This window comes from Pristis pectinata, chromosome 24 (genome assembly GCF_009764475.1).
Source record: "Pristis pectinata isolate sPriPec2 chromosome 24, sPriPec2.1.pri, whole genome shotgun sequence".
NCBI classification, from domain to species: Eukaryota; Metazoa; Chordata; class Chondrichthyes; order Rhinopristiformes; family Pristidae; genus Pristis; species Pristis pectinata.
Window position 1 is genome coordinate 6,782,472 of NC_067428.1, and position 16,330 is coordinate 6,798,801.

A 16,330-nucleotide genomic window follows, 5' to 3' on the forward strand; every position below is an offset into this window, starting at 1 on the left:
CGGTTACGAGGAGTTCATTGGCTTGGCAGCAATATTAAATGAGTGCTTTGCATTGGCCTTCAGTTTGGAAGATGCATGACCATTAAAAATGAATTATTTTAGTAATAAAACATGTAGTCTTAAGTACGCATTTTAGAAAGAATTAAGAATTTGAAAATAGCCTAATCATTTGATACACGTTTCAGGATTACAAGGATTTGGGATCATGTGAATGTCCCAGTCCCCTTTTACTGAACTCTGGATTGGTTCCCAGAGATTGGCAGGACACATGGTAAGTATTCGATATTCAAACACCTTTTAGGAAGAACATTAAAATAAAAGAGAAAGAACAGTCTGGATGTTCTAGTGCACCAATCTCTGCAATGAACACACAGTGCCATGAAGTTGTGGTCAGACCACCATTTCAGTGTGAAAGTAGAGGGAGGGATGAATTCATTTTAATGTCTAGGATGAGATGGGCTTTGGTATTGTTTATTGAACAGTTTGCTGACGCCCAAAAGAGAAATCACTTGGAAGTGTGCCATTGCCTGGGGAATAGCATTTCACCGTGAGTTATCTGCTAGAGAGAATTGGCAAAATAAATCCTTATTTTATGCTGAATGAATGATTAGATGAACTCTGCATTGCAAACTCTCTAGTCAATAGAGTCAGTTAACTATTAAATTATTAACTGCTATTTAACATGGCATTATTGCTTACACGTTCAGCTCTTTTTCAAATGGCACTTGTCATTTCTAGTTTTGTACAAGTTGTGACCTTGCTGAAAGTGAATTAGAGGCTTTTGCCTCTAATATAGGGAGTGCTACAAGTGTAATTTTGCATCTGCCATGTTCTCCTTGCTGTTGTCCTATGACTGGCTGTTGCCTTTTCCCAGCTTGCTTAAAGGCAATTTGCAAGTTAAGTGAATAGATTTTCTTTTGTGACTTGTTTTATTTCCTTCCTGGTTTTTATGTTGAGGCTATAGAATACAATTCAAACAACTAGTAATCATCAATTAGCAGTACAGTGGCTGTGGGTGAAAATTTTTTTCAGCTTCAATGTACTGGAACAAAGCTAGCTGTTGAATCATTACGTGTAATGGAGTGATATGCCGTATAAAATGTTAGAATGTTTGAGGTTGTGCTTCATATGATTACTTTGAAGTTGCATTAGATACGACATACATAAACTCCAAAAGAAGGCAAAGTCTTCCTTGCTGTTTCTATCACTTTGAGATCTGATTGCATGTGATACATTCATTTCTTCTTCTTTGAACTTTTCTCTAATGGAGATAATTATTTAGTTCCTGGCCATACAGTGGAAGAAGAATTTAAATCCTTTTAGCTGCTAACTGTAGGATGCAATTCTATCAGTAGCAGAGTTTACGGATTATGTTGCTTAATGAGGAAAATCTAACTACTGGCAAATGCCGCTGCTGTGGCTAATTCTGTCCTTGAACAGAAAGCAAAGTACTGCAGCAACTGGAAGTTCAAACAAAATAAGAACATGCTGAAACCACTCAGCTGGTCAGGCAGCATGTGGCAGTAAGTAAATGCTGATCCACGTGTTACTGGTCATGCTGTGCATTTTCCTGTCATCTTTGTTTGTGTATTTGATTCTCCTTTTCCCCTCCTCTCTTCATGTTTTCTTTTGTTTGATTTCTTAGATATTGTTCATCTGCCAGATTTCTCAGTTCTTGAGGAATGCTTCACAAGCAGCTTTTGCATGGGTGGTCTGGGGGGCTCTAGAATGGCTTTTCAAGCTGGTTGCCCCTGCTAAGTCGACTCAAGTTCATACAAGCCATGAATTGAATCTGTGATCTGCTTGTTTTGAAAGCACAGTGCCACACCACTGAACTATTAGGGAAGTCCCGAACCATGCGGAGGGAGGAAGGATGCCAGGCTGGGTGATGATTTGAGTTGGTTTTGATATACAGCTTTATCTTTCACACTAGTATTTGATTTGTGAGAGGGAGAGGTCGAAATTGGAATCAATATCCATATTTACACGTGTGATTTTCTCATCCTGACAGCAGGTCATTAGGCCACAGTTTTCTATGGTGTAATGATTTGGTAATGTAAAGACTAGAGACTGGCTCATGGTTGTCAGTTTACTGGAATCTGAGTGGCAGTAAATAAAAGAAGATTTCAGCAAGTATTAATGTTCTGCTGGGATCATGTCACTCCCCTGTCCAATGTTTAGTGAATATAATGAGGCTTAGAAACAAATTTCAATAACGGTATGAATGGTAAAGAGAGAGAGTTAGGACTGTTCGACTTCTGTGCCTTCTATATATTGAGGTAATTTTGTGTTGGGTAAGATGAAGTTGTTTGGAATACTGATAGTGGCATTGATTCACAGCCTGACCAGAATCATATTTCAGTGAGTAATGAATCCCTTAAGCTCTTACTAAAAAAGAATGGAGTTTGGGAAGGGTGGTGGATGGTTGATGGGAATTAACCTTTCTGACTGTTGCTTGTACTTTAGTGATTAAGGTATTAAAAAGGTTAAGAATGACAGCTATTAAAAAATCTTAAATATATAAAGCCTCTTTGATGGATTTGTATTACTTAACAATATTAGAAATGAAGTAAGGTATGTTTGATTTTGAAAGAACTTGATGGATTAGAAAGAAAACTAATTTATTGTTCCAGGGCTTTTGTGATTGATGTAATAATCCATTTCTACAATACAGCATTACGTTAATTACAAATGGTAATTGCTAGTTGTAAAGATAAGATGAACACAGTAAGTGGCAATTGTAAGTGTCATATGTCTGAATATCATTGTCCATTATCTCTGCTTCCAGATTGCTGAAGAGGTGACTGCCCATCATTAGACCTTTCCTTGCAGTTCAGTGGCAGCTTTATATTATAAAGGTGGGGAGGGTCTGGTATAAGTCTTCCAAGTTCAGGCTTACATCCAAGCTCGTAAATAGCTTCATAATAACAAAGTTATTTGTAGGAAGGATAAAACTTTTATCTGCATGGAACTGTCTTCCCAAGGAGGTTACTACTCCCTGTTAGATTGCCTTGACTTTTATTTGAAAGCATTCAGTGTGAAAGAAAACAACTTCACTGGTGTATAGCTGCTGTCCCATCAATATGAGACAATCTATTTCACTAAATACTGGTCAATTTCAGGTCAATTTTGTTGCTTAAAAGTTCCAAATGAGTTTTGTCTAATCCAGAGCAATGGGAGGCTGCCCCTGTTGTAAAGAGATTACATAAAATAATTGGATACTTGGAGAGTGACAAATCTGAAATACTACTGGAGTTGCGATTGCCTAAACTGAAGAAGAGCAGAGAAAGTCAAAGGCATTAAACTGTGGAATATTTATGAGATGCTGTGTATATATAAAAAAAAATCAGTGTTTGTTTAAAAATATTATGTACTAAGAGACGGTGTATTCAGTTCACAAACCTTTCATTGTCAGCAATTGAGTTAAGGGAAAAATGTTCCCATTTTAATTTACACAATAAATTTGCCCTAGTTACTTTGTAGATTATAATTTTAAGTGGAACAAATGAAGCTTATTTTTTATTGAGCCAAAGCTAGCTGTTTATTAAAGCCAACAATTAATGAAGGTAACAATTTGCATTTTCTTTACTGTGTGCAGAACCAAGGAAAAGGATCTGAATAGCTGGAAATCTAATTTTGATCGTAGGCACAGGTTCCTTCTCCAGTTATTCAGCTTGTACCGTTGCCCATTCTAGGGGCAGTGAAGTCCCACTGGCAAAGGGCTACGTGCAGATGCTTGTCTGCCCACTTGATGATTTCATACAAAGAAATAAATCTGAGATGCAGTATTGTTTGGAATAGTTTTGTGGGCAAATGTTTGTCCAGGACTCTTGATTGTCTATAAGCAAATCTATTCCAAGCAAGGTAGTAGTCTTTTTTCCTGCTGCTAATCCAGGTCTGAGTCACAGTGAAATAGTGATCTTTAATCTGGCAGAGAATATTGGGATTGATCTTACTTTAATGTTTTAGGCAAAACTGTTTTAGGTTCAGGAAGGAACTCTTGGGAGAGAAGGAGATAAACAGATCATGGTGCTTCCTCGCAGGATGGTTTGACGTGTATTGATTGGATCTATATTTATGCAGGATGTACCCTAGTTAATTTTTAATGTCTGTATGTAAGTAGAGCAATACACAATAACTGAATTTTGTTTTGGCTCATTAGCTTCAAGTAAGTGCAATGTGCATTAAATTTTTTATTTTAAATACTTTAGATCACAAAAATATAAAGATAAATTTGACATGTCAAAAGTATTTCAGAAGAGTAACTCATCACTAAATTTAATGGAATGATATTCTGTGTTTTTTATCATGTATTAGAAACTGTAATTGGGGGAGTATGATTTAATTAAAATAGACTTGCATTTATACGATGGTCTACACTTATATCGTATGTATTATAGTTCTTTAGGGCCAGTGAAATACTTTTGAAATAGTCACCATTGTAACTTAAGCACATTCATGTATCCTTATCGTAGGAAGAGAATTAAAAACAAGGTAATTAGTGTCAGTCACATCCTGAGAAAGTAGAAGATATTAGTTTGTGGTGAAGATAAGTCACAATAAAGGATGTGTAACCTGAAACATTGGGTCGTGTTTTGTGTCACAAAAGCAGGTATTGGGTTTCTGCTCTCCAGTAGCTGGTTGTGGAATCCCATCTATATCTGTATAACTTCACAACCCTGGAGCTGCTTCTGGGGAAAATCTTGTGTGTCCTATTGTGGTCTCTATTTTGCCCTCAAACACTTTGTATTCTTGGTTATTCATTGCCTTTCACTTTCTGGCATACATGTTCTTCTGCTTCCTCCTTCCTTTCATGTGCTTGCTCACTCTCCTGCGAGGACCCTTTTTTTTCCCTATTATTATGAGTGCACTTTTTCTCTGCATGAATGTCTCTCTGCTTCCAGAAGGTCCCAGTGTGTCATGTTTTCCCCTTGAATCTGAAAATGAGTATTAGGGTAATGTGTATTTTATATCTCCATTAAAATCCAATGACAGTATTGTAAACTACTTCTTAAAAAATCATTGGACAAGGCTGTTTATTTGTTTGTAAGTGAATTCACTTTTCTCTGAGCAGGTGAGTAAATGGTGACTGTAGTTCAAAATAATTTCAGAAGTGCCTTTTCATGCAGGTTCATAGCTGGTATTTTTTTTATTACTTCAACGTTGGTTTGTATTGACCAACTTGACAGTTGTATGTTTTCATGTTTGTTGACAGCCATATTTTTTTATTTTTGTTGATTGGCTAATATCACAACACTAATGTGCATGTTTTACTTACACAACTTTATTCTTAAGATATGCATTTGTGATAATGTTTGTGCATCAAAATAATTCACATTTATCTTTGGATGATTGATTAGTCTGCATCATCCTAATTTGTCTGTGCGATTGAGCTAACCAAACAAGTTTGCATTTTCTGTGTGGTTCAGCCTAAAGTTTAACAAAGCCTTTGGTAAGGCATCATACAAGTTGCTTGAACAAAATTAGAACGCATGGTATTATGGGCAAAATACTGGCTTGGATTGAGAGTTGGTTAATGAACAGAAAACAGACTAGGAATAAACGGGCCATTTTTGGATTGATGACGCAGTGATCAGTGCTGGGGTTCAAGCTGTTCATGATCTTTTTCAGTGATTTGGATGAGGGAATCAAGTATAACATAAAGTTTCCTGCTGGTACCAAGTAAGGTGGCTATGAGGAGGTTACAAAGAAACTTCAGGAGATGTAGGTCGACTAAATAAGTGGACAAGGACTCGGCAAATGGAATATAATGCAGGCCATCTACTTTGTTTTAAAAATTTTAAAAGTGAAGCTATTTTTAAATGGTGATGGATTATAGGTATTGCTGTTCAAGGGAACTTGGGTGTCCTGTACTCACGTCACCGGAACCTAATGTATCATACTGTATTCCTGTAGTAAGCTTTGTGTAAGCACCATCTTAATTTGAATATAAGAAGAATGGAGTTTATATAACTGAATTGATGTCTGTTTCCTGGTAAGGTTTCCTCTTGTGTTATCCCGTTAATATCCTGTCATCATGGTTTTGCATCATCACTGGAGATGGTGAATCACTTGTAGATGGGATTCCAGCGACAAGCTCTGTTACAGATTTTGGTTCATGTCTAGGGTGATTAGGGAAGAAAGTGAACTGTTTCAAATTTCAAGGTGAAAGTATAGGTAAAAGATCAATTGAAATAGTGCATGCTAATTAAAATATTCATTGATAATTGCTATTGTGTCATTTTAATGAACAGTCAAAAACAGTTTTCAGCATGTGTGTTCTGAAGTTTGGATTAAGAGGTCACATTTCATGTCATACACATTGAACTGCATACAGTTTCAAACTTTTCTTGAAAGTACCCCGCTGCCTGATATTTGTCTAAAAGTCGCATCCTGGAATTTGGGAACTGACATCCCTTGCAACTGCACATTTTGACTTATTAGTGGATTTTCTGCAGGCGAATAATATTGAGAACTATTCATGGAGTGTTGAATAATAAGTAGGTACTTTCCATATAGCAGCCCTTAGAGTCTCTTTTAGCTGACATTCTGATTTTGATTTTGGAAAGTTTTTTTTCCCTTTCTTCCATTAAATGAATCTGTTCTCTTGCATTGTTATTCTTCCTCATTTTCTTTCAACTGAATTTCAAATTCATTTAATTATGTGTTTCATACAAAAGCAGAAACATTGTATTTTTAATGCAAAGCATCATTTGTATGCATTCAGAGCAGTCATGGCACTTGAGGGGATAAGCCTGATGTATTTGGGTTTATTGCAATCTGCACTTGAAAGTGTTCAGCTGCCTTTTATACTGACAGTTGTTTAGGTAAGAGATTGGTGCCTCCTTAGCTGGCTCCTGACATTTACATCACAAAATTCAGCTCCCTCTTACCCAGAGGCAGACTGGTAGAACTCTATTTTGGACTGATTAGGGATTAGTTTTAAGCAGTGTGATGTTAGAAACCAGTTTTGGGATTAGCCACTTGAGTTTTCTTTCCCCAAGAGGCGTTTTAATTATTGTACAATAACAAATGGAAACTTTTGTGTTGGGAGTTCAAGTGGAACCAAAGAAAACCTTGTTTCTCACCTATGTTTGGATCTTTGGACCTTAAACCTAATGCAAGCATTGCAGTCATGTCAGTACTCTGCAAATGATTGGATGTAATTTGTTAACCATATAAATTTCTCAAAGGAACTTAGATTTTCCATTCTCTGTTAAAGCCAATTATTTTGTTTGAAGTTGTTCAAGTAAATACTGAATATACCCCAACAATTCTTATGTTTTGAAAAATATTTTTCAGTATTAATTTTCTTCAGAAGGATTAGCAAATTTTAGTATCTGACTGATTTACAGGTGGTGTTGAAGTGGTTCTCTGGCCAGGATTCACATTGAAGGGTGTTTGTCAAATCCACTTGAAATGCACTGTGCAACTTTCATCGTTTTTTGCACTTGTGAAACTAATACATTATGTAGCGACTATGTGACAGCTACAAGCAAACGATAATCAGTATCTCCAGAATTGAAGTTCAGTGACTAACTCAGCTGAGTTGTGCCTTATAATTCAGCTTTGCAAGTGGAGATGTTTGTTATCTCTCTCTGTAAGCCATGACCTATTCAATTTAAATGCTATGTTAAAAGTATGCTTAATATAATGTCCTATCAACTGTGGCGATTCTTGAAGATTTATGGCAGCACTTTTCAAGCCACATGTTATTATGTACAGCTAAAAACAAACTGCTGGAGGGAGTCAGTGGGTCAGGCAGCACCCGTGGAGGAAGAGGGATGGTTAATAATTCAGGTCAAGATTCTGCATTGGGTTCTCGCCCAGAAATGTCAATCATTCCTCTGCCTCCACAGATGCTGCCTGTCCTACTGAGTTCCTCTACCAGTTTGTTTTTTTGCTGTACATGGTGTCTTTAAAAATGACCTTGTGGAATTGGGGGGGGGGGGGGTCGTGGGGAAGGGAATAGAGCAATGAGAAAAAGGGTACTGTGAACTCTTTCTATTAATAGCAAGCTCATTGGACAGTTCGATAGACTTAGTAGTGGAACTGTAGCCAACTGTGGAATACTACCTTCAGTAGAAAAAATATCTGCTGATCTGTGGTTTCTCAATTATCTGATGATTTAATTGGCATTAGTGGGCACATACTTTGTTGTTTTACCTATCTTATACCAGTGTGTAGATTCACAGAAGTTGCTTCATTGTCTATGCACACCAATGTCCTAGGGAGGGTGTGTAAAGTCATAGGATATATTCAGAAGACCACAGGGGACCCACGTTAAACTTATGTAGCAATCTGATAATAAAAATGGTTAGATTTTCCGAAATATCATTCAGGGCTGTGGTCAAATGCCAATCTCTGCTTGAAAAGCTAAGTTCTCATTTCCAGAACAATTGAAACAAAAAGTATTACAAAGTTGTACAACAATTTAAATAGACTAATTTGACATGTTCTAATTTACTGCAGGTATGCAATACCTCCAGAACATGGGAAAAGGCTGGAACGGCTGGCAAAAGGTAAGCAAGCACAAATATCAGCAAATCATCTTTTTGAAATAATTTCATTGTTTATAAATATGTATTTGCAGTAGTGCATCTTGCATCCTCAAGAGTGCTCAAGGAGACAGATAAAGCAAGTACAGCAATATGAGACTATGGTAATGCAAGGAGCAGGAAATAATAACCAAGGTAACTTTGAAATGATAAATACCAGTTATTTTCATAGTGCTAGGATTTAAAGCTGCAGTGGTTGAAAGGTTTAATGTAGTTTTTTAAATGGCTACATTATTTTTATGAAAACTTGGTGTTAGCATTTTCTTGTGATGTGACCAATGCACATTTTGGTACATATTCTGATCCTCACTTCACAGGTACTATAAATATTGGCAAAAATTTGATATTCTTCGAGTGGCCACCTGGATAGCTGATAGGATCAATTAAATTCTTATGTTAGTGTAGTAGGGAATGATGCTTTAAGTATGCAGCCAAGACATTGGAGAGTATAGCCTGTGTTAGTTTATTGTACTGGTTTGTTTGAAGCTGATGTTACCTTGCAAGATGAAGAGATTGCCATTTCCCAACAGTGATACACTTCCTACTTTGTGACCACAAAAATTAATCAACAAATGGACCATATACTAGTAGCTGACTTCATTATGGCAAACTTTGTATATTGTCATTAGAAAAGCATTTTTGTTCTTTCAGCAACTTCTGTTCTTTCATATCAAGTACATTCTGACTACTTATGTTCTTTAGCACCACATTTAAACTGTGTACTGTTTGCAAATGTTACCTACAGCTAGAAGTGATGAGGGAATGTATCAGTAAAAGAATAGTTAACTTATTTATGTGATGTCCTTTGTTGTACTGGGGCATCAACCAGCTTCAAGTAGTGGAGAAATGTCATGTGAATGCCATTATTGCTAATAGCAGTTTATAGTTTTGTCTCGTGAACACAAACATGCCTGGTAAAAGAAACGCATAGCCAATGAATTTGTGTGTGTATTTTAGCATGTACAGTCTACAGTTAATCTTGTGTAGAAAGTGTACATTACTAATGGATATCAGCATGCCTACTGTAACTGTATGCAGTCTTTTGGATGAAGCTACACTTAAAAGAATTTGGTTGGAAAACATGTCCTACGGTCATAAAAGGGTCTACATAAATACATTTTCTCAAGTTCTATTTGAGATGTAGAGATGTTGGTCTGAAAACAATGACTATAAATGTAATTGGAGTCAGATGTTACTTTGGAAGGAACCTGAGATTCTGTAGATCTTTTTCAGAACTCGGTTCAAGTTATTCTTAATGTAAAATTTTTCATGTAGAGACAAGCCTGGGGGGACAGTATTGAATTAATTAGATAGTAAGGATGACAACTTACTTACTTTTTTCACTTTCACCTTTCAAATAAATTCAACACTGTTATTGGCTACAAATTCCAGATCTTGTTTTTCTCAATTTTTCTGTGATTAATGTAGAACATTAATAGCAAAGTTTCAATCATGTTGAACTGTCTTCACCAAAACATTATGGACCACAGAGAAATGATGATGTACCTGTTATCTGTGCTAATCATTCAGTAGAGTTGGCTGTATTATAGAGGGCATTTAAACAGATTGCTAATAGCATTAAAAAGAAATGCATCAGAAAGTGGTAGTAGGCAGCTATTGTGGCAGATATAGGTTATGTACAATTAGCACCCTTTATTAGAATCAAATATTTCTATTTCATTGCTGGAAATGTATTCCTAACTCATTGTGGAATTCATTTTATTATCCTCTTCATGAGCTTGATCTCTGACAATGCTAATGAACAGAAGTAAATACATATTTATATCATTACTGTTTTGAAATACCTTCAAACATTTCAGGTGGAATGAATTGTAGTCAAGGGTGGCAGTTATGTGCACCTTTGCTGTCATTTATTGAGGGAACTAAGTTAGTTCTGTTTCTGGAATATACTAATACACTACTTCATAACCAAAATGAATATCTGCTAAATCCTTGAGAATTCAATATCCAATTTACTTAAATTTGCCGTGGAATCTCCATGGGAGAAGGTGACACACCTACCTACGCTGCAGACTCTTATTGATGCAACAGTATCACATTTGAAATATCTGGAACTTGCATATGTTCAGGATAATTGAATCTTCCCTTACAAGTTGCATACCATCCCGACTGGGAAATTATTGTTGTTCCTTCATTGAATTCTGGAACCACCAAATGAAAAGTGCTATTTCTCAGGACTTCAATGGCTTAAGAAGGCAGCTCAGTGCCAACTTCTCAAGGGAAATTAGTGTGGGCGATAAGTGCTGGGCTTGCGTTCAATTCTGTATATGAATAAATTTTTTTTTGTTTTTTTTCAATTTTTGTTTTATAATGAAAGGTTATGAATTTTGTTGGTGAACATTATTCTTGTTTTCTTACGCTAAAAGAGGTCAGCCCCATACTATAAACAATTTTTCACTGGAATTACTGAAGTGATAAAGATTTAGCACCATAAATGTATTACGTTTACATTTGGCAAGTCAGGATACAAGTTTTATTGGTAAGTGTCTGTATAGCAGCAGGTGTTTAAACTGCAATAATTCAAGCTTGATTGTTTGAATCCTAAATTTTGTGCAGTCCTGAAAATTCAAATTGGTAAAAAATCAAAATAGCTGCCTGGAAATATGTATCAATATTATTCATTGAAATTATTAAAAATAAAAACAAAACTGATGCTGTTAAGCCTAGTTGTAGGCTGCTCTGGCTTTAATCATTTGATTTGTCTGTGTGTTTCACTTCTGATACTTTGCTCAGCAGGTGGCAAAATTTGTCATAGTAGAAATGAAATGGACCATATTCTTCAGTTGTTCTTTTATCAACCTTTGACCCAGGCTTCCAGAAGTCCAGTCATTGCTCTTTTGTTCCCATTGTCTGTACATCACTAGCTAATGCTGTTTCCATAATTGAATCTATACTGATTCACTATGTCAAAGTATGAGACATCATGCTACTCCCTGTAATTCTTATAATTTGTTTTGAATAATTTCTTTAAATATTGCCAAAAAATCTGGCGTCATCAAAAATAAGATTCTTTTTATGTATTGCATTTATTTAAAACTTTCTAACTTCTGAATTAACTAAATAACTACTAGAATATCGTCATTGTTTCATTTATTTAATATAAAAATGTTAATGCCAACTGTGCCATCTGCTTATTATGCACTCGCTGGATAGCAACCTCAGGTAATTGCAGATGTGATGTTAAATGAAAGAATCTGAATGTTGGTATTTCAGGTGCACTACTATTTAAGATGGCCAAAAGTCCTGCTTCATTGCCTGGCCACCCATTCAATTGTAATGAACACTGAACTTTATCCAAAGTTGGAACTTGACATTGACAGGATGAATCTATCTTAGTCAAATAAATATCTCAGTCTAATAAAAGCACTTGAACCATCATTTTTTCTGCTTCTCTTCACAGATGCTGCCTGACATGCTGAACATTTCCAGCATTTCTGTTTTTTATTTCAGATTTCCAGCATCTGCAGCTTTTTGAGTTTTATTTGATAACCATTTAATGTGCTAAGTTTTATTTATTGTTAAACAGTTTCTCTAACATTGAAATTACATTTTACAATTGTTACATTTCATTCCTTCTGGTTTTAATTGTTTATGCAGAGTTCTAGTTTGTTTATGCTGAGTTCTAGTTCTTTTAAATAAAACTGCCTTTCCTCCATTTCCTACTTGTGTTGTTTCTGTACCTGATTTGAAGTCCAATTGACACTCCCTAGTCAGATGATGCAGTGCTTGGGATCAGCACTTCAGTCTGATTGGTTAAGGGGTCATGCAGGTGCTTTCTTTGTCCATGCAGATCCACAAAATTAGAGAACTCAAGAATAGAGAACTCACACTTGTTCACTGTCAAAAGTGAATTCTGGCCAATTTTTCTTCATTATAGTTCCTGCCCCTTCAAAGCTGTATATCTTCAGTACAATTATTAGGTGTCTAATTGTCAGTGGGCATGTTAATTACCTACCTAAATAATTTATTACTTGTACAAATATGAATATTGTCATTGGTATAAACTATTCTTGGGAAAACTGAACTGATAGCAACTATCCATGAGCAACAAACAATCTGCTGGAGGAAGTCAGTGGGTCACTCAGGACCTGATGCAGGGTTTCGACCCAAAATGTCACCAATTCCTTTCCTCCCACAGATGCTGCTCGACTCGCTGAGTTCTTCCAGCAGATTGTTTGTTGCTCCAGATTCCAGCATCTGCAGTCTCTTGTGTCTCGCAACTATTCATGAGTTTTGCTTAATGTCCTGAAAAAATCAAAAATGCATAAACTTGAAGCACTTAATTTAAACACTCGATATTTCACTAAGCTGGGCAATTTATTTCCCTATCCAGTCTCTGTCCATTTTTAAGCCGGCATGCTGAGAATTGGTGTGTTCAGAAGTGATTTCATTTTTGGCATAGCATTTTAATAATTGAAATTCTCCATTGGGAATAAAAATGATGCAATGAGAAGCATTTTTCAATTTTTCATGACATTGTACACACACAATAATGTTAGAAATTGTTTACTTTAAAGGAGCTGAGTGAAGCTGGATCTGGCTCACCGCTCATAATACTGCCTGCACTTACATTGGTTGCATGCACAGGGCTGGTGAGCAGACTCTTTGCAGCTGCAAAGTGCCCAGGTGGTTAGCAGTGAACGGGCCTTAAATGGCTCCCTGCTGATGTCCTTTTTCACTGGAGGTGGAACCTTGTTTTCTGTCAAAGCTTAGTAACAGTTTTTAAAAGTCTGTCATGACTCAAAGAAATGTAAAAGCTATATGGAATGGTTTAAGTACTAAAAATTATTCAACAGATTTTAGATTTACTTAAAGCATAGAAATAAGTAAAAATATTAAAATAACTAAAAAATATCAGACTGATCACACTTACTGTTTTGCATTTAATTTACATTCCTGGGAATCTCTATTCAAATCATTGGGATCTCTATTCCAGTGCAGTTAGAATATAGCTGATTGAGGCAAATTCCCCAGTGTAATGCTATGGAATGGTTGAGGCAAATTCCCCAGTGTAATGCTATTGGGCTCTGCTGCTGGACTTCACACGGAATCCGTTAACAACATAATGACATGTACGGTGGTGACTGTCACTCAACGTGTCCTGGACCTACAGTGGGTCCACATTTCTGGGATTTTCTTCCGTGGTCAGAGCTGAATGCTGAAGTATCAGTACAGAGCAAATGGCCACAGTCAACTCAATGCAGCTGAAGATTTCTTTAGCATAGTGTGAGGTCAACATTGTTTTCAAAGCTTTACTTTTTAAGACAACTTTAAATATTGGGTGTTGCTGAATATGAGCTGTTGAGAATAGATCTGATTGCAGTAATGCTGTCTGATTTTGGCTGCCTTCAAAATGTGGCTGAAGTGGAGTTGGTCTTGGAATGAAGTATTAACTGACCAGGGATTTTCATATTAATTTTCTACCGTGTTTGCCATCGTAGTGCAAAGACAACAAAAGTGCTTGGAGACATTATGTTGATATGTTAAGTTGTGAGATTTTTTTCCTTTGCTATTTTTTCTGTGTAACCTTTCCCTGTTGGGATTTTAGTTTTGCATGTTGGCATGCTTCAGAATAATTTTAAGGAGCCAAATTAATGGAAGATTTCTGCTGCTAAGGTGTTGAACTTGATTCATTCTGACCAGAGTGATTGAGATAAATATGTAGCTTAAATTGGCAGCAGTGAATTTTTGTTAGTGGTTATATCTGTCATCATCAAATGTCCTTTTCCACTGACAGAATTGATCAGAGTTGAAGCATGATTGCTGACAAGTATGAAAAGGTGAAAGTCACATTATATTGTGACATCAAGTTGGTAATCAGTTACTGAATAAAACTATGGTAACTGCCAAAGATCTTGACTTAAAGATCATTTTGCATTTTAGTAGTCAGTTAACAATTGTAGCTAAACAGATAAAACCTGAAAACATGTACCTGACTCTTCTGACCAGGAAGAGGCCATTTACTATTCTGTGTAAATACTATCACCAAGCCAGCCTCCCACTTGTATCCTTTAACTTCCAGTCGCAGTCATATCCTTTCCTCTCAGAAGCCACGCTTTTATCATTCCAGTTGTCATTGTGGTCCACTGTTTTAAAATTCCTTCTGAATCAGTTTTCATTTCCTTCAAGGACGTTGGTGATCTTGCCCACTCTTTTCTGAGCATTGCCCCGAGTACCTGTCACACCCTAGCTCTGTTCTCCACAGCACCACTGGGTGCTCTTTCTTCAATAATCACTTTGTGATCATCTGGAACTCTTTTGAGTTCCTCTGCTTTTCCTGCTTTTAGAAGTGTTCCCAAAACATACCTCTGCCCCTGCTTTGTGGTCCTCCTAAGATCATTTTGCATCTCTTCCCCTCTTGCAATTGAGCTAGTAAAATTAAGAAGGGCAAAAGTTTATCATAGGTTTGTCTAGAATTGATATTGACAGAAAGGGTGGTAAATGCCCTCAGTCCCATTGATGAGAGAATATTAAAATTATCCAAGGATTCCTCTGCTATTTAATGGGCATGAACTCCGGAAGAATACTTCCTCCACATCTTATATCAACTTTTACACTTCAAGCTTGCAATCATGTGCCATCAAGGATTTAACACCTTTAGAAGGAGGAGGGAAAGAAATGAAGCTATTACATTGTTTTGTTTATTATATCTGAGGTGAATCTGCGAAGTCTGACTGTTAGCTTTCAAAAGAAAAACTAGTTGTGATAGATCAGTGCAGTTTGACGTTGTGCTGTAAGAAAGGTGGCAAAAATATTATATTTTTTTCTGTTTTACTCTTTGCCTGCAGGCTTCTTTCCAGGCAGCTCTCAAGGATGCGATGCGTTTCTTCGCCACAAAATGACTCTCATATCACCCTCCATATTGAAGAAATACAGCATTCCTTTTGACAGGGTAGGTCTTTGCTGTTAAGTCTGATTCTGATGTAACCAATCACATGTTATTTTATTTACACATGTTATCCAGAATCAAAGATAATTAACATGTAAATCTTTTTGTGCAAGGTAAGACGATTGATGTTATTTATTGCAGCTAATAGAATGAGAGCAAGAATTGTTTTCTTGTGTGATTCTGGAAAGCTTAAATTGACATCAGTTGGTTTTCATTAGAATGTTTAGATTAATAAAATGATTTAATTCTCACAAGAGTTCCCCAGTGAAGTGTATGTGCATTTGGCATTGCTGTTAAACTGTTCCCTTCAGGAGATGGTGCACTTTGGCAATGCAGCTGTATTACAAAACTGGAGAAAGATGTGGTTTTGGAACCTTGTCAGTTTAAATTGCATTTGAACAGTTGCCTTTTCTTCAAAAAGTTTTCTTAGACTTGCAATTTAAGTGCAATGTAAACTGAACCTGAGTGCACAATCTGTGTTCTGCTAAATCTCAGCGTGCCTATTACAATTCAGAAAGGGACATTTGGCCTGGTGGGTCACTGCCAGATCCCAACAGAGCAATCCTATTGGCTCCATACCCTGTCTGCTTATTTTCTCCGTAGCCCTGCCATTTATGCTCTACCAATTCCCTTTTGGTTCTTTTGCCACCTACCCATGTTAAGAGGGAATTTTACAGCAGTCAGTTAAGCTACTAGTGTGTCTTTGGGATGTGGAGGAAGCTGGAGAACCCAGCTGAAGTCCTTGCAATTATGGGTTCCCCCTGGACTTCCATTCACTTCATTTTCTTATTGAGGCATCCTAAAGCATCACATGTTGTTTTTGGTGCCATCTCGCTTCTGGAATTTAGCTCTTTGTTCCATG

The 16,330-nt window shown here is 36.6% G+C and overlaps 1 protein-coding gene across 7 annotated transcripts in view; it reads left to right on the forward strand.

Annotated features, from left to right (window-relative positions):
* LOC127582375 (lysine-specific demethylase 4B-like) overlaps positions 1-16,330 on the forward strand; it is a 252,246-nt gene that overhangs the window by 118,736 nt on the left and 117,180 nt on the right. For all 7 annotated transcript variants that reach the window (XM_052037556.1, XM_052037555.1, XM_052037552.1 and 4 more), the window contains 2 exons: positions 8,473-8,522; positions 15,368-15,471. In XM_052037556.1, coding sequence (XP_051893516.1) covers positions 8,473-8,522; positions 15,368-15,471 — 154 coding nt within the window. The remainder of the gene's footprint in view (positions 1-8,472; positions 8,523-15,367; positions 15,472-16,330) is intronic.